We start from the raw sequence: 21,953 nt of genomic DNA, 5'->3' as shown, positions 1-21,953 counted from the left end.
AAGAAACTTGTCAAAACTATTAGTAGTCCATAGAAAATTCCTGTGGTCTCAGCTGAAAAACTGTACCTCCCCAGGAATCAGACATCCTTGCTTCTGTTTTCTCTTTTTTTATTAAAAAAAAATTTTTTTTTTTACATTTATTTATTTTTGAGAGAGAGACAGAGCATGAGCATGGGAGGGGCCGAGAGATGAGGAGACACAGAATCCAAAGCAGGCTCCAGGTTCTGAGCTGTCAGCACAGAGCCCAACGCGGGGCTCGAACTCACAAACTGAGAGATCATGACCTGAGCCGAAGTTGGACGCTTAACCGACTGAGCCACCCAGGAGCCCCAGCTTCTGTTTTCTGTATAGCTTGGTAGTAAATCACATGGGGAGGGGCTTCCAGTCGTGGGAAGGGGTAGGAAAGGCCAGAAGGGACCTGACCACCTGTAAGGGGGCTGCAGAAACCCCCCTTCTTTTCCCAAGGAATCATAGGCCCTCCTTCCAGGGAAAAGAAGACACAGGGGGGCCAGCCTGGGTTAGATCTCAGTAGATGGCTGATCTCCAGAGATGCCAGACTTTGTCCTCACGGGAGGAATGGAAAATTCGAACTCCAACACAGCCAGAGTGTGTGGCATTCTTTGGGTTACTAGATCCAAGTGGATAGTTACTTTGACTTTTGTCTTAGTTGAGAGGGAGGGCTGGCTGTGTCCATGCTAGACAGAGGTTGAGGTTGCCTAGGAGACGTTGGAGCAGGGGGAAGAGCCACTGTGTTCACATGTACCTGTGAAACCAGAGGGCGTCGCAGAACCCTTCTGTTCTCCTGGGGTGCAGGGCGGGGGGGAAGCCCACCTTTATTAGACTGAGGCATTTTTATCCTTCAGCTGTTGGCGGCTCTCTGGTCTGCTCTCCCACGCCTCTTCCATTGTCACGATCAAAAGTCGAGGATGTCGTGGAATGTGGTACTATTTGACATCTGTTAAAGTCCTTCCCAACTTTATTCTGGGAGAATTTTACTCTTTTTTATTTTTTATTTTTTATGTTTTATGTTTTATGTTTTATTTATCTTTGAGAGAGAGACAGAGTTACACGTAGGGAAGGGGCGCAGAGAGAAGGAGACAAAATCCAAAGCAGGCTCCAGGCTCTGAGCTGTCAGCACAGAGCCCGACCCGGGGCTCAGACTCAGGGACCATGAGATCACGACCTGAGCCGAAGTCGGACACTCAACCAACTGAGCCACCCAGGCGTCCCAGGAGTATTTTATTGTTAAAGTCTTGCCTTATGGGATAGATCTTTCCGGAACTGCGTACTCAAGCTTTCTCAAGATATGGCTTTGGTGATAGCTGCTGTTATTTCAAAATGCCTCAGAAGGGGTGCCTGGGTGGCTCAGTCGGTTAAGCGCCCGACTTTGGCTCAGGTCATGATCTCATGGTTTGTGAGTTCGAGCCCTGCGTCTGGCTCTGTGCTGATGGCTCCCAGCCTGGAGCCTGCTTCGGATTCCGTGTCTCCTTCTCTCTGTGCCCCTCCCCCGCTTGCCCTCCGTCTCTGTCTCTCAAAAATGAGTAAACCTTAAAAAAATGTTTTAAAAATGCCTCTGAAAATCTAATGACCACATATGGCTCCTGCAAAAATATTAAACGGTCACCTCGGAGGAGCGGAGTGTCCTGTTGGGTCCCGAGTGCCTTGCCGTGTGGGGTGGGTTGCTGGACTGCCCCCTAGTAGAGGTGCTCTGACCGGGCTTCACCGCTAAGTACTCCTTGTTCTTTGTCTCCTTCCCCATTTTCCAGAGGCTCAAGCAGTTCTCCTTACTGACATTTTAGTTTTCCTTCAAGAAAAAGACCAGAAATACGTCTTTGCGTCATTGGTAAGCTGAATTGTTGGTGTCTTCTGTTTGTAACTGATGACGTTTGAAACAGCTGGAACAGGTATTGGGTCTGACCATGGGTTACTGCTCTCCTGCCCCCTCAAAACGAATTTGCTCAGGACAGCCTCCTCTGAGGAATCTCTCAGATACCTTTGCAATTTTCTGTCTCCGTGCCATCCCCCTCTCCCCCCCCGCCAAAAAAACCCCATTATTTTTCTGTTCCCTCACAGTCCCTTTTAGAGTCTTGGGCATTCTATCTAAAGAAATCTGTTGCTGGAGTATTTCTTGCACCTTATGCCCCGTAAATCGTGCCAGTGAGTATTGTTGCCAGACAGATTCACAGAGGAACCTAGAAGGGTTCATCCTGTAGACCCCATGTCTGGATCCCCTAGAGATACGAATTATTATCTCTTTTTTGGAAGTCTTTTTCTGTTTGATAAAATGTAAATGATGAGATACTTCTCTTGATCTTAAATCCACCACAGTTTGCTAAACCATACGCCCTTTTTCCCCAGTCTTGAGAAAAAACTGACGTATGTCCCTGGGGGAGGCACAGAGAGTGATGGTTCCATTTACATACATTATTCAGTGCTCGCCACAGTAAGCTCAGCTCCCGTCATCTCCTAGGGGTCTAGTATAAAGAGAAGAGGGAAAGAAATGGGAACCCGTGTGGTAAGAACCCCCGGCGTCTTCTGTGTGTGCCATACAGCACTGTTAGCCGTAGCCCTCGGCCCTCGTGCCTGCTCCTCTCCTGACTGGAAGCTTGTACCTTTTGACCATCTCCCTGCCCCTCCGCATCTGGTAGCCGCAGGTCCAGTCTCTTTTTCTAGGAGTTTGGTGTGGGCTTTTTAGGGTTTTTTTTCTTTTAGATTCCACACATACGTGAGATCGTACATCGGGTCTTGCCTTAGATCAGAGTTGTTCTTGAGAGTTAGGCTGTCGCCTGCCTCTGTCATGTCGGCCGTCTCCCCTTTCTCCAGGACCAGAAGTCAACAGTGATCTCTTTGAAGAAGCTGATTGTGAGAGAGGTAGCGCACGAGGAGAAAGGTCTGTTCCTGATCAGCATGGGCATGAGGGACCCCGAGATGGTGGAAGTGCACGCTGGCTCCAGAGAGGAGCGGAACAGCTGGATTCAGATCATCCAGGACACGATCAACACCCTGTAAGCAAAACACCGGGGCGCCCGGCCCCCTCTGACCTCATCCCCCCCCCCCCCCCCCCCCCGGGAGCGACTGGGGTCACTGACCTCGTGCGGGTCTTTGATCCATTTTGTGCTGTGTTGGTGTCAGGAACAGAGATGAAGACGAGGGAATTCCTAGCGAGAGCGAGGAAGAAAAGCGGGCGCTGGACAGCAGAGCGCGGGAATTAAAAGGTGAGGCTGTTGGCAGCGTCTGGGGCCGTGCGCGTGCCGTGTGTGCAGGTGCGGAGGCTGCCGTCCCAGCATGCACTTCAAAACAGGAAGTGAATGGCTTTTGACAGAGGAGCAGCCAGATTGGAGCCGACCAGCGTGCCGGTACAATGGCCGTCAGAAGGGTCCGACACCAGGTCAGGGGGACATCCTCTTTTCTCACTGGCCGTGTTCTTGGAACCCAGTTGGCCTTCTTTGTACTTTGTCGCAGAAGAATTTGCCAAAATTCACGGTCGCGTCTAAGATTAAAACAGAGAGGGAGGTACTCGAGGAAAGGAGTTTTCCAGTTACTCTGTTTTTATCAGTTACTCCTGCCACTGGGCTGTGTGTTCACAATGAGTTATGAGGTGGTTTTGGGAGACGTGTGCTCACTGATGATGTTCGACCTCTACTTACTGCTGTTTCGTGTAGTCTTGTCGACATCCCTGTATGCTCATCTCCATTGTGCAGATGAGAAAGCTGAGGCCCATGAAGGCCAAGCAGTCCAGGGTCACCTAGGTGCTGCATGGCCGAGAAGTCTCCCCTACCTGTCAACAGCAGAGGCTCCCCTCTCTCTGCCAGTGCTTACTGAGTGTTGTGCTTTGGGTAGAAATAAGGCCGACTCTGGTAAATGTAAGCACCCGAGGAGTCCAGCTAGTCCTTTAAGCTGGACAAACCGATAACATTGTGTTTTGGGGAGGGGGGAAAATGGCAGATTTAGGCTGAAGCCAGAGTTGCACCTGATTTATCAGCCCATGATGAGCACGGCGGGGATGAAAACTTCCTTCTCTAGATGTGTTGGAAGCACTCAGCCAGGTATACTGTTAGGTGCTAGGGAGTGGGATGTGCAAAGGTTCCTGGAGCAGCCCCTGCTGTCAGGAAACCCACGTTAGCAGGGAAGACGGGCACAAATGATGGACTGGACCGCAGGCACATACAGATGTGGGACCTAACCCTGCCTGTGGGGACTCACAGAGCAGCTTGACACACGAGCTGACTCTCAAAGCAGTTCCTGCACCAGACGACAGGCACGGTTAGGTGAAGAGGAAAGAGGACTGAGGGTTGGTGAGGAGTGGCAGGTTGGTGTGCCTGGGGGTCGGGGCCAAGAGACGGGGATGAAGCTGGAAAGGTGCCAAGGCTTGAACGGCAACAAGGAAATGATAGATTTGTGTAGCAGAATTTCAGCCTGAATTGTCGTCTTTGGCATCGAAGCCAGTGGGAGATCTGCTGGAGGGCGTGGGGGAGCCCCCAGGAGTGGAAGGCCCGTCGAGGAGACTCCTGCGGAGAAGGGTGCGTGTGGACGGCAGGGTACAGCCAGGAGACAAAAGCCCTCCCAGGTCTCTGACGGCCAAGCTGAAGCACGGAGGGAGGAGCAGGGACGGCAAGAGTGGAGAAAAGAGCTTTCTGACAAGGACTAGGCATCTAAGTGAGGAGAGCCACAGGCCAGTGGGCCTCAGTGGTCTGGTGCTCAGCAGTGGGCAGGATTTGGGGTGCTTTGCGTGAGTTACCAGCACGTGGGAGATCATTGAAGCTATGGCAGTGAAGATCCCCAAAAGGAGGTGTGTGAGGTGTAGGATGGAGCCCAGACGGAGCCCGATCTTCCACTGCCGGTGGCCGGAGGAGAACCAGTGAGGTCCTCAAAGTGAGGGAGGGAGACCGCTCAACGGAGGAAACGTGAAACCAGGCCTCGTTGGGTCAGTAATGGTCACCTTGGAAAGAGCAGATGCAGACAGGAGTGGGTTGAGAAATACACAGGAGGCAGGAGTGTTTCCACCAAAGTTCATGCTTGTTATGTCAGAAGATCTGATCTTGCCTGGAAAGACCCAGGATAGAAATTGCCTTCATGAAGGAAGGGGGGCGTTGGGGGTGGACCTGTGTTCTCTGTTGTCCCAGTGATGACCACGAGGTGGCGCCCATGTCTTGGTCGTCTCTTCCTAAACCCCAGTCAAGTGACCAGACCTTTTCTCCATTGTCCCCTGCAGAACAACTTCAGCAGAAGGACCAGCAGATCCTTCTCTTACTGGAAGAGAAGGAGATGATCTTTCGGGACATGACTGAGTGCAGCACTCCCTTGCCTGAGGAGTGCTCCCCGACTCACAGCTCTAGAGTCCTCTTCCGCTCCAACACAGAAGAGGCACTCAAAGGAGGACCTTTAATGAAAAGTGCAATAAATGAGGGTAATCACCCCTCCTGATCCCTTCCCAAAGTGGTTAATGCTCTGACATTATCTGCCAGCTTTTACTGTTTTATTGTAAAATAAAGCACAAATACAGAAAACAACCCAAAACAAATAATTTTGTTTAGTAAATTACTATCAGAAGAACATCCTTGTAACGGCTACCCAGGCCCGTGGCCCATGGTTTTCTGGCCACAGGCGTATTCATAGACACGATAGTCTTGCGTGTGGTTTTTGTTAGGCTTTTCCAGAGTCCTGTTTTCCAATCCTCCCTCCATCCCTTTCTTTCTTTCCCATACACTTTTCCTTTGAAGAACCTGAGCTCTTTGACTTGTAGCATCTCTCACGGTCTGGCTGTTACTCAGGCACAGCGTCTGCTCCTCTGTCCTAGTTGCTTCACGCCCATGGCTACATTCAGAGGCTTAGTTCCTCAGCCGTGATCCCTTCGGTGAGCCACGTTCTCCTAGTGCTGTGCTCTTGTATCAGAGGCAAGAATAGCTCCTCGTCTCCTTCTCTGTAACACAGAGGAAAAGGAAGATAAAAGGATAAATACTTGATTTTTTTTCCCCCTTTATCTACTAATTTTCAGGATAGTGAGTTGGTCTGTGGCCACCCTCTAAAGGTGACCACAACTTTTTAGATCTTACTGCAGACTCATGAATTTAAACCTGTTTGATGGGGTTCAAGTCGGTATAACACTTATCCTTATGACAAGTTCCAAGTGTCCTCTGTCTGCCAACCAGCACCTCTTGGTTTGGCTTCGGAGTCGTTTTGCCACGGCCCCAGTACTTTCTGAGAGCTGCCTGGCTGTTTGGCATACTAAGATGTTGTAGGCTCATCTTGTTTTCTGCCCAGGCCTAGAGTCATGTCTCTAAGAAGCTCGTGTTTCTGGTAGCAAGAAATGATAGCTTAAGACCACAGTCTGGGCAGTAGGGACGGTCATCGCTGCTGAGGTTCTTTGTCATGTGGCTTGTCATCCTGGATGGCTGAATCTCCTCCTTCAGTAGGTGTCTCCGGAAAGGCTCGCGAGGACAGTACCCTGTGTGCTTCCACACTGTTGATAATTTGTGCCAGTGAGAGCTTGAAAGTCTGCTCCTCTGCTGGGATAGAAAATCCTGGGTTCCTGTCTTCTCCCCTTGGGTATCTCAGTTGTTCTTAAATAATGTTACTCCTTTTTTTCTGACTTAGCGCATTGCCACCGGAGTGTGATCAGAATTCGATTCTTCCCATAGAAGTCATGTGCCATCTGCCAAGTGCCCAAAGAACTACCTATTCGAAATCCAAGTAATGTTACTAGCACAGGCCTTAGTGTTGGGGTTTTTCTGGGTTGATGTCCCCAGGTTCTCAGTGTTCTAATTTCGTGTGGCTTCAGAGTTTGCAGATTTCAGGAAAGTATTCTTAAAGGATAGTTTGTAGCATCTTCCCTATGCCCGTGCTTTGATTTTCTCCTTCAAGAACGTGCGTCACCCACATGCTGGGCCGTCTCCGCCTGTCCTCAGTACTTGTCACTTTCTCTTCACGCTTTTTCTCTCCCATCTTTTTAAAGTTCCAGTATCCTGCCCCCTTCTGGTAAGTTGTTTTCTGTTGGGTCTGTTTGCTCCTATCTGGTACTTCCTGTTTCTAAAATGATTGTTTCTCTTTGTTCCCACTTGTTTGAGTCTGTGTTTCCCGATTCCTGCCTGGGTTCCTCCCTGCCTGTGTCCTCTCCTCACTGTAAGTAGCTTGTCCACTTTATGAACGTGGCTTTCTGATGTGCCGTTACCACCCGCAGGGAAGTTACGCCCCGCGTTCCTTCTCTAGCTCTCTCTCCTTAGCTTTGTGTGAGATTTGACTTTGAGGTTTCCCGGTTGCGCATTTTTACGTGAAATAAGTTTCTTAATTTTTTACGTTCAGATACCTGTTTTCATTTCGTGGGACTCTTTGTTTCCGTGTGGTGTTTTTTTTTAAAAATATGATGGCTTATCTTACAAGATTCCCTGCCTCTGTTTCCCTCCTCCCCCTACTCCTCTGTTGCTCCCCTCCTGCTCAAATTTTATTCCACCAGAAGCACTTTCTCCTTTCCGTGGGACACTGGCTCTAGAAAAGAGGCCTCGCTGGTCACAGACTCGAGAATCTGGATACATGTCTGTTCTGGTCCCTTGAGTTCACTGTGGCAGCAGGCACAACCCTGCCAGTTTTAGCTGCTCTCAAATTGGCCCATCTTACTTCCCAGGGAATTCTTTTTGGTTAATTTGGCAGACTCTAGAAGGCCACGCTCCTTCCAGTAAATTACTCTGTCTTCCCTGTGCCCTTTCAAGTTTCTTAGGCCTCATATAAATAAGGCTAAAGGTTTCATCTCAGAATTCCCAGTAGAATCCAGCTAAGACACGCATTCTGAACAAAGGGGGTCACCTAGTCACTCTCTGGAATTTTCTGATCATGCTCTCCCTGTACATCTTGTGTATTACCTGGAGATGTTCTTTTTTTCATTGGAAGGTGAAATGTCGCTTTTGCATGTTTCCTTTTTTCCAGTGGAGATCCTTCAGGGTTTGGTGAGTGGAAGCCTGGGAGGCACACTGGGGCAGGCTGTCAGTAGCCCTGTTGAGCAAGAAGGTACGGTTGGCCCTGTTTCCTTGCCCCGGAGAGCAGAGACCTTTGGAGGATTCGACAGCCATCAGATGAATGCTTCTAAAGGTAAATGATTTAGGAGCCTTTGGCTGGCTCGGTCGGGTAGAGCATGTGACTCTTTCGGGATCATGAGTTCAAGCCCCACATTGGGCCTAGAGCTTACTTTAAGAAAAAAAAGGGGGGAAGAAAAGGTAAATGCTTTAGAACTTGTACGTCTGTAGGCGATCTTCGACTATCACATAAAACCAAAAATGATGTATGTTCTGGTAGCTTCAGCTCCTTGGTCCCTTTCAGCCAATAGATGTTCTAGTGAAATCCCATCGAGCAGCTAGATGCCAAAGCACAGTTTCTTTCAGTGTCACGCTTATTTTGAGTAATAAAAAATAATTTCCTGGGATCTCAGCTAAGGTGTGGCCAAAGGACCAATAATACTTGTTTTTCTTTTCTGCTTCTAATTCTTCTCGGTAAAGTTATTAATAATCACTTAGTTGCCACCATTTGGCATTAATAAGATGCTGAAATAGTATATCTCTAAGCTATGTATATTGTGTTCTTTTCTTTTCCTAATCTGTTTCACAACTTAAAAAAAAAAAAAAAAAAAACGTGTTTGCTTTAGGAGGCGAGAAGGAAGAGGGAGAGGATGGCCAAGATCTTAGAAGAACAGAGTCGGACAGTGGTCTGAAAAAGGTATTCTTCTGAAATCCGCCATCTAAGACCTCCTTAGCACCTGTCCTAATTCATAATCTTGGCAGCTAGTCCGTGTTGATCTTGTCTTGGATGCTGACTTGCTGTTACTTCTACTGTAAGAGGAAAGCACGTTTTTCAAGAGACCGTACAGTTCAGAGTCCCCTGTTACTGGCCGTCCGGCCTTTCTGGCTCAGAACCGTATTTATGCTCCTGACCCCCGCGCCTCTGGCCCGGCGCTCAGAGGTTTGAGTAAGTGCCACACACCAGCCTGAGCTCTTTACGGGGCCCCAAATCTGCATTGCCCTGCAGTGAGAGGCTGTGGGGCAAAAGAATGAAAAAGGGAAGCCAGAGCAGAATTGAGACGCACATCGAATATTATTTTTGCCTCAGGATCTTTTTTTTTTTTTTTTTTTCTTTGTTGGTGTAATGCGTGTGTTTTGTTTTATAGGGTGGAAATGCTAACCTGGTATTTATGCTTAAAAGAAACAGTGAGGTAAGAGCATCGCAAGCTCCGTGTAAGAATAGGGTTTTGTTACAATTGCTAGGCTGGGAATGCTCGCTTCTGATGTGCCGTGGTGAACAAGCTGACTCTGGGCTACGATCTGTGCACTTAACCAGCGCGGCCGCCGCCTCCCTCCCTCTCCTCCGCCTTTCCTGGGCCCCAGGGCACCATCCTGGAATTTCACCAGACTGTTGCCTCCCAGCACGGCCTCTGTCTGTGTCTCTGTCCTTGAGAAGCCAGCCTCTTGCTTTCTGTGAACATGGGCTGTGAGGCCTCCTTTCCTGTCACACAGGCCTGGCACCAAAAGCCACAAGTGTGGAACATGGCGGGTCAACTTGCGGGTAGTTGTGGGCACTGATTTCCCGTCCTGCGAAGACTCGGGTTGACTTTCCTTCTTTGAGTTTTACTCTTCACTGGCTGTGCGTCCCTCTGAAAGCAGCTGTGGCTTGCCTCTCGTTGGAGGGCAGCCTCTGACATGAGTCTTCCTCACCTTCCTCAGCTGAGTTCCGCTGACCTGGCCGCAGAATTGCACCTGTTCCACTCATGTCCCCTCCTCTCCTTGCTCCTCAGCAAATGCTGTTCCCCGCTGGCCACCCGTGCGTGGCTCTGAGTGTGTGCTGCGTGTGTAAGCAGACCGGAGTGTCTGTGACAGTGGCTTTGTGGGCTGTCCCTCTCGGGAGGCTCTTTGTGTTTCTTCTTGCTTTTAACATAGGATCTTTAGTCCCTGAGGAGCTTTTTCTAAAATTTTAAATTAAAGGAATCTTTCCCCTTTTTTCCCCTAAAACACAGAAGGATGTTTTCAGTTTGTTGGCATGGAAGTCTAAACACTGCAGTATCTGAAGGAACTCCCCTCAGAGTGTTCTTCTTAAATGAAATAAGCTTCCTCTCACGCAGACTGTCGCTCTCTGTCATCTGCTGCTTGAGCAAAATTAGCTCTTTTTTATTCAGTGACTTCTTCCCTGTACTTCATGACAAGGGTCAGGGAAGGAGGGCATTCCAGTATGGATTACACCCTGCAGATGCCCCAGCCAGAGTCTGCTGTCTTTGATGACCTCCGTTTATTAAGAATAAAGTGAGGGGCACCTGTGTGGCTCAGTCAGTTGAGCGTTTGACTCTTGATTTCAGCTCAGGTCATGATCTCCTGCTTTGTGGGATCGAGCCCCATGTTGGGCTTCTGTGCTGACAGTGCGGAGCCTGTTTGAGATTCTCTCTGCCCCTCCCACATGCACACACACTCTCCCTCTCTCTCTCAAAGAAACAAATATTTTTTTTTAAAAAAGAATAAACTAAAAAGAGGTGTAAAAAGTGTTTTTAGAAGCGCTAAGCCTGCTAATTAAGTTTTTTTTGTATTTTGCTCTTCGTACAGTTGATCCTTGAACAACGTGGGTTTGAACTGCATGGGTCCACTTAACATGTGATGTTTTGGGGTTTTTTTCAATAAATACAGTGCCATACTGTAAATGTGTTTTCCTTATGATGTTTGTAGTAACACTCTTTTCTCTAGCTAACTTTACTCTTAAGAATACAGTATATAACGTACAGAATATGTGTTAATTGACCGTCATGTTATGGGTAAGACTTCAGGTCAACAGTAGACTGTTACTAACGGTAACTACTGAACTACTAGTTAAGTTTTGGGGGCATCAAAAGTTATATATACACATGGATTTTCTACTGTTCGAGGGAATCAGCATCCCAACCCCTGCACTGTTCAAGGGTCAACTGTATTATAAAAGGAATATGTGGTGATAGTAGAAAGCTTAAAAAATGTCCAGTAATGGAAAAAAGGAAAAAAAATAAGAATCCCACCACTGAGAAGTAACTACTGTTAAATGGTTTATATTTGTAGCCTTTTCTTCTACATAACGTGTACTTTTGTGTGGGTGTGAATATATAAAAATTGTTTTGTATAATTGGTATCAGTAACCCCCCCAGGAGCTTCATGCCCTTTTTTCCTCTTAACCCACTTTAGAAGGGTTTCCCCAGAGCACATTTGTACAGACACGCTCTTTAACAGCTGCTTGTTGTTATGTTGTGTACCGTAGTTTAGTTAGTTCTTCCTCTACTTTTTTGCTTTGCAAACAATGCAGCAAGAACAGCCCTGTGCACACAGTGACTGTTCCCTCCACACCCTGCCCTGCGCTCTGGAAAGAAGTGTGTGTGGCATGCTCCCCCCCTCCACACAGGCTTGGTCTCACCAGCACCGGGAGGGGTTAGTTGTTAACTAAGGTTTTGTTGGCTTCATAAGTTTGAGTGGGATTTCTTTATTTTTCATCTGTTCGATTTCAGGTGAATCATTTTTAATTGGTTATATAATTGGCCATTTGTATTTCTTTTGTATATTGCTGGTTTATGTTCCTTGCCTGTATTCTTATGAGGGTATTCATTTCTCATTGATCCATGAGAGCCTTTTTTTTTTTTTTTTTTTTTTTAATCTATTTTGAGAGTGTGTGAGCAGGGGAGGGGCAGAGAGAGAGAGGGAGACAGATCCCGAGCAGGCTCCACACTGTCAGCACAGAGCCTGACTCAGAGCCACAAACCTTGAGATCATGAAACCAAGAGCCGGACACTTAGAACTGAGTCATGCAGGTGCCCAAGAACCTTTTTCAATTCAAGGATTTTTTTTTTCATTTGACTTTTCTGTTCTGTATGTTCCTACCTTTTTCTTTTCCATTTCACATGGTGACCGCTAAAAGTTCATCTATGGTTTCTTGTTTTGCTTCTTCAAAAAACCTTCTCTGTTTCATGGTCAGAAGACATTCTTCTATTTTCTTACAACTCCTTATGGTTCTTTTTTTACACTTAACATTTTCATCTGTTTGAATATTTTTTGTGTGAGCCAAGATCCCACTCAGTTTTTCCCCAAGACTTCTTGGCCACTTTTCTCAGAACAATTTGTTGAATATTCTTTCCTTTCCCATTGATTTAGAAACTCTACTTATATACTAAGTTCTCATGATTTGCTCTGCACTTTCTGTTTTGTTACCCTGTACGTGTGTCATTTTTGTACCAATTTAGACAGGTGGCGTTTTATAATGCATTTAATGTGCGCTGAAGTTCTTCCTGCCTACGGTTATTTGTTTGCTGGTTCTTGTTCTGTATCTCTTAGGCACTTGTAGCTGCTTATTCTTTCCAGTGCTTTCTGTCTGGAAACCTCCCATTCAGACACAAGCACCTTGCCGTGTGTTGGGGGGTTATGTTGCCAGACGTCACGTGGTGCGCTGGGTTCTGAGACTCGGTCCCAAGGTGACGTGGCCATTGCTTCCTTTCCAGCAGGTTGTCCAGAGTGTCGTTCACCTCCACGAACTCCTCAGCACGTTGCAGGTACGGGCCTTTCTCTTTTATCCCTTCACTTGTTCTGACACGAACCGTAAAGGTGTTGTTGGTGTGGGGTTTGGAGGTTGCTAGTGGGTAAGTGGGGCCCTCTGTCAAGACAAGAGTGGCTCTCATGATGAGAAAGGTTTCAAAAGTTAGTGGCTGGAGTGTCCTCCACCTTCTAAGATAGAATTGATGATGGCAGACTGGAGGTGCTGTTAGCAGCCTTACTGCAAAGCACGTGGGGCACTGTCATGGTTCGGGGGTCTTCTGTCCAGAAAAGCTTTAGTATGATTGTAAGTTTCCATGTTCCATATCTCCTTGTGGTGTGTGGATAGGGCAGCCCTGCCCAAGTGAGGACCCCTTAGCACTTGCTGGGTATCATCTGTAAATTTTGCTCCCTTCCTTTTCTTTGAAGCTGTAACAGACCCAATTGCTACTTGTCCCGCCTCCAAAATACAAGGCCCCACCCCAGGCCGTGTCAACAGCGAGCGACCCAGTTCCGCGAGGCTGGGTCTCTGAGCTGCCGACATTCCTGTGTGACAAGTGCCCAGGGTGGTGGTGGAGGGCTGGCTCCCCGACTGGGAGAGAACGAGGGGGCGTTGGCGTCCGGCCGCACCTCGCTCCTCCGTGTCCCCGCAGGGCGTGGTGCTGCAGCAGGACAGCTACATCGAGGACCAGAAGCTGCTGCTGGCCGAGCGCGCGCTCAGCCGCAGCTCGTCGCGCCCCAGCTCCCTGGTGGAGCAGGAGAAGCAGCGCAGCCTGGAGAAGCAGCGCCAGGACCTGGCCAACCTGCAGAAGCAGCAGGCGCAGCACCTGGACGAGAAGCGGCGGCGCGAGCGCGAGTGGGAGGCCCGCGAGCGGGCGCTGCAGGAGCGCGAGGCGCGGCTGGCGCAGCGCGAGCAGGACGTGCGGCAGGGCCGCCAGGACCTCGACCGTGACCGCGACGAGCTGCAGTTCAAGAAGGGCGCCTACCAGTGCGACCTGGAGAGGCTGCGCGCTGCCCAGAAGCAGCTGGAGAGGGAGCAGGAGCAGCTGCGCCGGGACGCCGAGCGCCTTAGCCAGAGGCAGGCGGAGCACGACGCCTGTCAGGTGGGGGCGCTGCGGCGTCGGGGAAGGGCCCGGTCCCTCCTGTCCTGAGTGCAGGGTGGGGGCGCTGTGGGGTCCGGGAAGGGCCCTGTCTGGAGCGTGGGCGGGAGCTGAGCCCCGCAGGCAAGTGGGGGGTGGCGGTCCCTCCTGCAGAGGGGCACATCAACCCGAGCGGGTGTCAGGGCCTTCAGCGGCTGTTCTGGAACACGGACCCTCCTGTCTGTCAACACTCCTGTTGCCATGCGTTTGATGGATGGATCTGGGACCGCCACAGGGACTTCGGGTGGCGTCTTCCAGAGGGCAGTTCAGCGTCCCACAGAGGCACTCAGATGTATGGTGGGGGCACCGGTGGCTCTGTCCTGCTCTTCAGGGCGAGGATGGATTCCACCCCCATCCCAGTAAATCAGGGCTCCTAGCACAGGGGCGCACAGACCAGACGGTCTTTCTCTCTGCGTCTTTGGTTTGACCTCTGAGCCCCCACCCGCCTGGCACCTGCCACGCCCCCTGACCCTCAGCCCCAAGGTAATTCTCCACAGCCCTCTGTCAGGCTTCAGGGAAGCAGCTGTCCCCTTTCTTCAGGGAATGGGAGTTCCTTTCTGAGCTGCCTCCTCCCAAGACACTATGAATTCTTCCCGGTGGGGACATTAAGTACATGCGCTAAAAATAATGGTATCAAGGGTGGTACCTTTAACACTGACCCAGGTACTATATCGGGGGGCGGGCGCTAGGAAGGAAGCCCTGAATCCTTTTACAGCGAGTGCCGGGGGTCCGAGGAAGTGGGTGCACACCGGGCTGACCCCCACAGTTGATCTCCGCCAGCACTTAGTGAGCAGGCCCCGGGTTAACACCTCCCATCTTGAACATGTGCAGGTGTCTCACCCTCACACCAAGCTGCTGAGGATCCCATCCTTCTTCCCGAATCCTGAGGAGTCCCCCTTGCCGTCTGTACCTGCGATAGCCAAATCAGGGTCACTGGACTCAGAACTCTCGGTGTCCCCAAAAAGGAACAGCATCTCTCGGACACACAAAGATAAGGGGCCTTTTCACATACTGAGCTCCACCAGCCAGACAAACAAAGTAGCAGAGGGTCCGAGCCAGGCCCCCGTGCCCGCCTCCGCCTCCACCCGCCTGTTCGGGTTAGCCAAGCCAAAGGAGAAGAAGGAGAAGAAAAAGAAGAGTAAAGGAAGCCGCTCTCAGTCTGGTGGTGAGTCGCATGCGCCAGCTCTCCCTGCGCCCATGGTGTCCCCGGATCCTGCAGGGCGGGTGGATTTTGGTAGCGTGGGAAGGGTTTAAAAGGTGCCGTTCAGGTGTGTGAAAGCTGAACTGCCACCTCCCAAGCCCACCTGCTCTGTCTGCGCAGGATGCTGGGGCACGAACTCTCGGGCATCTAGGAACCCACTGTGTGCACGCGTGTGCAAAGGAGAGAGCATGGGTGTCGTTTTGGGGGCATCTGTTCCCCAGCTGAGGGACTGAAACTCACTTATGTGAAGATGAAAGTCTTCCCTGCTTCTCTCGGTCTAAGTCTAGTCATCGATACAATAACTAGCACTTGGTGAGCTTTTCCTGAGATCTGATTTAATCCTCCAGGTGGCTGTGTGTGTGAAGTAGGTGATGCCAGCCGGAGAGAAACTAGGGGACAGAAGCTCAGAGAGACCACTGATGTCCCTGCCGGCTCGGAGCTTGGGATTAAATCCCCCTAAATGAGGCTCCCTGTTTGCACATCCCTTTCCCCTAAACCCCCCTCTGTTCCTTCTCGTTAGGCTCACTCCCTCCCACCTATGTGGGAGGTCAGAGAAAAGTTTCTGTCTCCAGGCCTGTTTGTGAACAGATCTGACGCTTTGTCAGGTTAAAGGGAGCATGCGGTAGGCAGTGAAGGGTGTCAGAGGACCTCATGCCCGGAACTGGTCAAGGAGACCCTGCGAGTGGGGTCAGGCGCCCACCAGGCCATCATCTGGGTGGAAACTTGGGTTGGGGAGGAAGAAAAGGGAGTATAATGAAAAGGCCAAGTTTTTCTGAAGTTTCACCTTGTGTCCCCTTCCCAGATGGCCCCGCATCAGAAGTGCCCACGGAGGGTGAAGAGATCTTCTGCTGACCCTGCCCTCTGTCCCGGCCCGTGGCTGCCAGCTCCCCACTGGCCTGCCGTTCCTGGGTGTGCTCTCCTACCGTGGACGCCCATGCCAGGAGACCAGGGCCCTGGACCAGGAACAGATGGTCTCGAATGTCAGGGTGGGGTGGGAGCCCGGGGCTGGTGGCATTGGTGGCAGCCAACGGCTCCACTGAGGATGTTTCAGTGGTCCGGGCACTGGTTTGGGGCACGTCAGGAACTCCTAAAGGCTGAAAGAGGTTTCCAAATAAGGTCTGAAGTTATCGCTGCCTGTTATTTGGGGGACACAGCAGTCCGACAAGCAGATAGTGGGACTTTGTCCGTGTGCGTACCGGTACCCGTCTGCATGGACACGTAGGGTCTGCCGGAAACGGGCACCCTCCGTGGCAGGCACCGGCTCGGCTCGGCAATGAAAGTGCTCCCCGGCCTGCTCAGGTAGCGTGTGGGCACGTGGGGCTCCCCGGTCCTCTGCGGCGGTTTTCCCAGAACCTTACCCCGTGCACACCTCACCCCTTTTTGCATGTATTTCTCATTTCATTTTGGAAGGGAGGGCGAACGTTTGTGAAAACCAGTGAGAGAAGGTGTCATGTGTTCAAAGAGCATATATATGTACATGATCTGCACCATCCTGATTTGGGGATTTCAGCTATTTAAAAAAAAAAAAAAAATCTAATTTCAACATCCAATCCAAAGAAATCCTAATCTGGCTTCCTGTTTTTCCTGCATTGTGACACTTTTTGGTTGTCACTGACCCACAGCCTCCTGGCAACCTCCCAAGGGAAAAGCTACAGCTCCGGCAGCGAGGTTGTCCCCACCCCTGTTACCAGGACAACCGGCTGAGTAGGTTCAGGTGAAGGAGTTCAGCCCGTGTGCAGCAATGTCCACCAGTGTAGACCGAGGGAAGCACTGGCCCAGGTGTGGCTCAGAAACGTTTTCATTCTGTCTTGGGGGCCTCGGCAGAATTTGATCTCTTAAAACCTTTTTCCAGTCTGAAGGTCTGTTGGTTGTTGTAGGTCACCCCTTGAAGGTGCCTCAAATGCTGCGTGGTCTTTCTTTGTCTTTTCCCCACCGTGGGTGATCCGTGTCTGCTCGAGGCTCGTCACCAGCTGGTTGGAGCAGGACAGTTCGTGGAGTTCCCTCTGAGGCCCGTGTGCCTGCTGGATTCACTGCTTCCCTGCAGGGGGACAGCCTAGAAAAGTCTGTGCTTTCAGTGCGCCCTTTGATTCCTGCTTAGTGCCCCTCAGGAGCATGGGTCTTGGGACATACTTGTTGGAAAAGCAAAATCTGTAACTTGGTGCTTGTTGATGAATTGCAAGCTGGCCTTGCAGATGGAGATATTTATCTTTCAGTTTATTTGAAAGAGGTCTGCTTTAAAATTTTTAGCTTAGATTTGTTTATTTATTTGTGTGTGTGTGTGTGTGTTAAGGGTAAACATACCGGCCCAACGGTTTCAGCTCTCCGATCCACGAGGAACTTGATGAGCCAGCAGTGCGGCTCACTCCTCAGTGTCTGTCCAAGTGCCTTGAGGGCCCAAAAGAAAATTAAGGGTTGGGGCAGGGGTCCGTGTCCTTCCCTCCTCCTTCCCCACCTCCCTTCTTTGCTCTAGGGTTGTCTTCCTTGCTTGAGAGTCGAGAAACGCCACCTGTGGGTTACATTTGCCTCTTTCTGTCCTGGAGATCTAGCCTTCAGAAACAGACTCTCAGAACCAAACCAACTAATCTTTTGAACTACGATGTACCCCCCTCACCCCGCCCAAGACCCTAAGGTAGAGGACTTCCTTGCACCAGCCCATACGGCTCTGAGCTACAGCCCTGCCTGCCACGGTTCCCCTCCGGTCCACATGGAGCCCGGCTGGCTGTCCTCGTCCCCAGCTCAGGTTCCCCTGTGGGGCTCCACGTCCCCCCCCCCCCCAGAAGCACTCTGCTGGGGGGAATGGCCCCGGCGGATGAAGCCTGCGTTCCTGCTCTGTGTCCACATAGGCCAGGCCTCCCCATGTACCCCCCACAGAGTCGCCATGGACACCGGGCTCCTGTCCATTGCTGCCCAGCTCAATGGCGATTTGAAGGTGCCTTTTACTCCCAATCTGCTCGAAGGTTTAAGTTGTTTTGGTTGTTTTGGCTGGTGTTTTTTCCAGACAGATTTCACCTGCCCCCACAGCCCAGGAACTCCACTCGCTTGTGTTGTGGTTGGACCAGTGTGGAATCAGAATGGGAAAGTAGCTTCCTGCGCCCACCTGGCCTGCCCTCCCGCACAATGTGGTCTGCAGCACAGAGAACTGCCTGCTAAGACCTGTGCCCTGACGTGCCTTTCTCCTCTTGCCCCCGTGAAACCGAACTCCGGGGGACGTTGCTGTGCTTGCAGAACTGCCTGGATGGTTGCTGCCTGTGCTTGTGACCTGGAGAGCCGCTCTGGGGCCCGAGTCGTGAGCCCTCGTTTCCTGTGAGAAGGGGTTGTCTGCCAGGGTGGCTCCGACCCGGTGTTCCATTGTGTCCCCCTGGTAGGGTACCACACACACTTGTCCACCAGGCTCAAGAATGCAGATGCCTGACGTTGCGTTTAAGTTTGGGGGGACAGATAGAGACAACCATCCAGAGTCCCCAGAGTCTAGTGAATTTCCTGGAAGGAGGCTGCATCCATCATCTCAGAAGCTGTCATCCCAGGTGGGTGACATGTGCACTTTAACTGCTCTCATCTGTCGGCTTCATTTTTGAGACAATCGGCTGTGTTCGTGGAGGCGGGGTAAAAACCTGCAGTTTGCCATAATTCAGCCTTTGCCAACATTCCACTCTCTACCCCCACGAGAGCTGTCTGTGGGGCAGAAGTCCTTATCAAGTTTGGGGGGGTTGTTTTGTTTTTTGAAAAGGTACGAATCCTACCTTTTTCCCTCTTACGTCTCAGGGTAGCACCACTGAAAGTTGTCCCTTCAAGAATGTTCTCCCTCATTATCTTGCCTAACCCCTGGTATTAGCACAAAATTTTAAGACCCATGGGGTTTGTTTTACCTTTATGGGGGGCAGGTGTGTGGGGGTTTGATAAAGCAGGTTTTGCCTTAAGTGAAGGGTGGAAAATCATACCTTAGAAGCCAGGACTCGGTCCAGGAATTGACGTTCACAGAAGTACTTGGTATTTCATCCCTTGGTCTCTAAAGTTGCTTTTCCGAAGCCCGTTCTTTCTTCCCGAGGACTTTGGTATTTGCACGGGGCTGCCCTCCACCCCGGTGTTGATGGGTGCACGGTTGTGCCCAGAGGGCAGCCAGGCCCTGCGCAGGGCTTGGAGAGCCTGTTCTAGTGAGTGGGCTTCGGTGACCGTATACAGGGTGGTTTGGAGGGGACCCCAGACGGTGCTGGACTCCCGCCAGTGCTCGGACGCCCTTGGGATTTGGAAGCCCAGAAACATCCCTCAGCTTAGATGGTGGCAGTGGTTGAGAGAGACGTGTGGCCTGCCTGCCTTCCGTTGGGACGCACACGTGCTGGTCGCCGGTTCCCAGCCCAGCGCGTCGTTCTCGCTGATCTGCAGACAAAGAGGAGGGTTGCGGTTTGGGTCTTGATTTTTCTTCCAGCATAGCCTAACATTCCTAGTCACCCAGGAGCTTTGGAATCTACCACCTGCTGGCCAGGTTTTAGAAAGTATTTTCATGCTGCCGTAAAAGGAAAAAAAAATAGGAAGGGGGGGAAAAAAAAGGCTTTTCTTTCGTTGTATCATCTAATTTAATTTGTGCAAAGATTGACAGGCCTTGAATTACTTCTCCATCTCGCTAAGGTTCAAAGCCGGGCAAACCCAACTGGCCAAAGTCCTCCGGCCACAGACCCTGACAACCTGCTCCACACACCCAGCCAAGCCCGGCCTGTGCTGGGGGCGCCTCGCTGCTGTCCAGCAGAGGGCGCTGCCCCCCCCCAACCCGGCCTCTTCCCCCCAGAGACTCCCCCAGCCTGAGCTCTCCTGTCTCTTGCAGCCACCTGACAGGGAGCCGCCCGGTCAGCTCGCCCGTGGTCACGGTTTAGCCTGTGGTTTTCTGTGTCCTTACCTGCCGGGGGCGCGGGGGGACGCCCAGATATGCAGGAGGCCGACCCCCGTACACCTTATACCTCTGCTTCTGTTGTTTTCAGATGCTATACGAACATTTCTATGCTAGATTCTTTGAAATACAAAGGGGTTAAAACCCAGATGCTGTATATTAATTTGTAATTATGTATAAAGTAAAACAGTTTTAAACTGTAAAAATTTTTTTTCAGTGTGTTTTCTGGGATTTTGCCACAACATACTGGCTTTGTATTTTATTTATCTTCCTTTCTAGTTATTGGCTTCAGACTCTCTTGTAAAGTCCCCTCCACCCTTTCAAAAAAATAAATGTCCCTTAAGTCTCAATTGTTGCTGTATTGTATTTCTCTGTGGGCTTCCTGGAGGGAGTGCCAAGATACTCTGGGCTCCTGGTAAAGGGGTACCCCCTACCCTACGGAGAGCCTTCTCCCCAGGGTGCCTGGATGGCTACTTTGGTTAAGCGTCCAAGTAATGCTCAATTTTGGCTCAGGTCATGATCTTACGGTTCATGAGTTCGAGCCCCATGTTGGGCTCTGTGCTGATGGTGCAGAGCCTTCTTGGAATTCTCTCTCTCTGTCCCTCCCCTGCTCATACTTCTTCTCTCAAAAAAAAAAAAAAAAAGAAAAAAAAGAAAAACACCTTCTCCCCAAAGGGAATTTGTGTTTCTAACATACCTCTAGGAACAGAAGTTGGGAAGATTCCATAAGTGCTCAGTGGTTCCTCAGAGACATTTTCCTGGGGCCCAGAGGCAAAACCCCAGGGGGTAACTGACCAGCCCTGAAGTCATGGGGTTTGTGCCTGGAGTCAAAATTATTTCCAGTTAAATCAGTGCAGCAAAATTGCCCTTTGCTATAGATTTTACTCTGTAAAAAGTATTAGTTTGCCTGCCTTTGACAACTTTCTCCACCCCGTACCAGCCCCCAGGACGACTTGCAAGGACAGCAGCAGGACAGACTCCATGAAATGTAGGAAAGAAGCCGTATCAGAAGCCGTATCAAAAACCGTAGGGAAGGGAGAGACACTGCCCGGAGCTACATAGACCACAGACATCCACGGGAGGGAGGGAAACAGACTGTCGCACCAGGGAGCCCACATGGGGAGGACAAGTCCCCATAACGTTTTGCTTTGAAAACCAGAAGGGCCTGAGCCCCCTCCCTTAAAGAGACAGCACAACAAATAGCCCACGGAGATACAGTGTAGAGGGAGCAGTTTGAAACCGCCTGAGACAAACGGGAGAGGGAGAGTTATTATCTGAGTGTCTGCAGGAGGGGCAGAGATCACGGGGAGACTCATCCAGGAAGTCTCATCCACAAAGGAGCTGGCAGGTGCCATTTCCCTCCCCTGCCCCCAGCATCAACACACACACACACACACACACACACACACACACACACACCTGCAGGAACCACCACACCGATAATTCATTAATTTGCTAAGACCCTACCTCACCTCCCCCTGCACTTGGGCAGACCCACCCCCTGCAGCCAGGCCTACCTCAGTCCTGGCGCTGCAGGCCCCTCCCCCAGAAGGCCCATGCCAGCCTTGCCGACGCTACGTCCTGCCCACACCCTCCAATATACTTGGCGGGAGCCCACCCAAAGCAGTGCCGCAAGCCTCACAGTGTGTAAGCAGCACGTACATGAGCCAGCACCACTCGGGAGACTCCTACCCCAGGGAGAGGGAAAGACAGCCACACACACGCGCACACACACGCACAGACTGCAGCCCTAGCAGTGGGTGGGGGGGCAGACATCTGGTCTGACTCAAGCCCACGACAGCCACAGACTGGCCCGTTAGCAGCACGGGGACCAAACCCTGCCTGCTGCAGGTGATTGAACTGAAAAAAGGCTCAGCCACAACAGCAGGGTGCATGCAACACATACAGGAGACACCCCGGAAGCACCAGGTCCTGGAGAAGAGGGGACATTGCACTGCGGGGCACCACAGGACCTCTTCCTTCACAAGGCCACTACTTTCAAGAGCAGGAGGTGTAGCTGACTTTCCTGACCCATAGAAACAGAGACTTAGACAAAATGAGGAAACAGAGGAGTTTGCCCCAAATGAAAGAACAGACAAGACCACAAGAGAACTAAGTGAAGCAGAGAAAAGTATATGCCTGATAGAGAATTTAAAGTAATGATCGTAGAGGTACTCACAGGACTTAAGAGTGGAGGATCTCACTGAGGTCCTTAGCAAACAGAAAAC

General features: G+C 50.8%; 1 protein-coding gene across 5 annotated transcripts in view; it reads left to right on the top strand.

Annotated features, from left to right (window-relative positions):
• AKAP13 (A-kinase anchoring protein 13) overlaps nucleotides 1-17,470 on the top strand; it is a 329,213-nt gene extending 311,743 nt beyond the window's left edge. For all 5 annotated transcript variants that reach the window (XM_053223592.1, XM_053223593.1, XM_053223591.1 and 2 more), the window contains 11 exons: nucleotides 1,767-1,843; nucleotides 2,824-3,005; nucleotides 3,133-3,215; nucleotides 5,213-5,407; nucleotides 7,918-8,079; nucleotides 8,630-8,700; nucleotides 9,149-9,193; nucleotides 12,476-12,526; nucleotides 13,160-13,609; nucleotides 14,477-14,810; nucleotides 15,649-17,470. In XM_053223592.1, coding sequence (XP_053079567.1) covers nucleotides 1,767-1,843; nucleotides 2,824-3,005; nucleotides 3,133-3,215; nucleotides 5,213-5,407; nucleotides 7,918-8,079; nucleotides 8,630-8,700; nucleotides 9,149-9,193; nucleotides 12,476-12,526; nucleotides 13,160-13,609; nucleotides 14,477-14,810; nucleotides 15,649-15,698 — 1,700 coding nt within the window. In that variant the 3' untranslated portion in view covers nucleotides 15,699-17,470. The remainder of the gene's footprint in view (nucleotides 1-1,766; nucleotides 1,844-2,823; nucleotides 3,006-3,132; nucleotides 3,216-5,212; nucleotides 5,408-7,917; nucleotides 8,080-8,629; nucleotides 8,701-9,148; nucleotides 9,194-12,475; nucleotides 12,527-13,159; nucleotides 13,610-14,476; nucleotides 14,811-15,648) is intronic.
• The last annotated feature ends 4,483 nt before the right edge of the window (nucleotides 17,471-21,953 follow it).

Source organism: Acinonyx jubatus, chromosome B3 (assembly GCF_027475565.1).
Source record: "Acinonyx jubatus isolate Ajub_Pintada_27869175 chromosome B3, VMU_Ajub_asm_v1.0, whole genome shotgun sequence".
NCBI classification, from domain to species: Eukaryota; Metazoa; Chordata; class Mammalia; order Carnivora; family Felidae; genus Acinonyx; species Acinonyx jubatus.
Note: the sequence above shows the minus strand (reverse complement) of the source record. Positions and strands in the feature narration are given on the sequence as shown.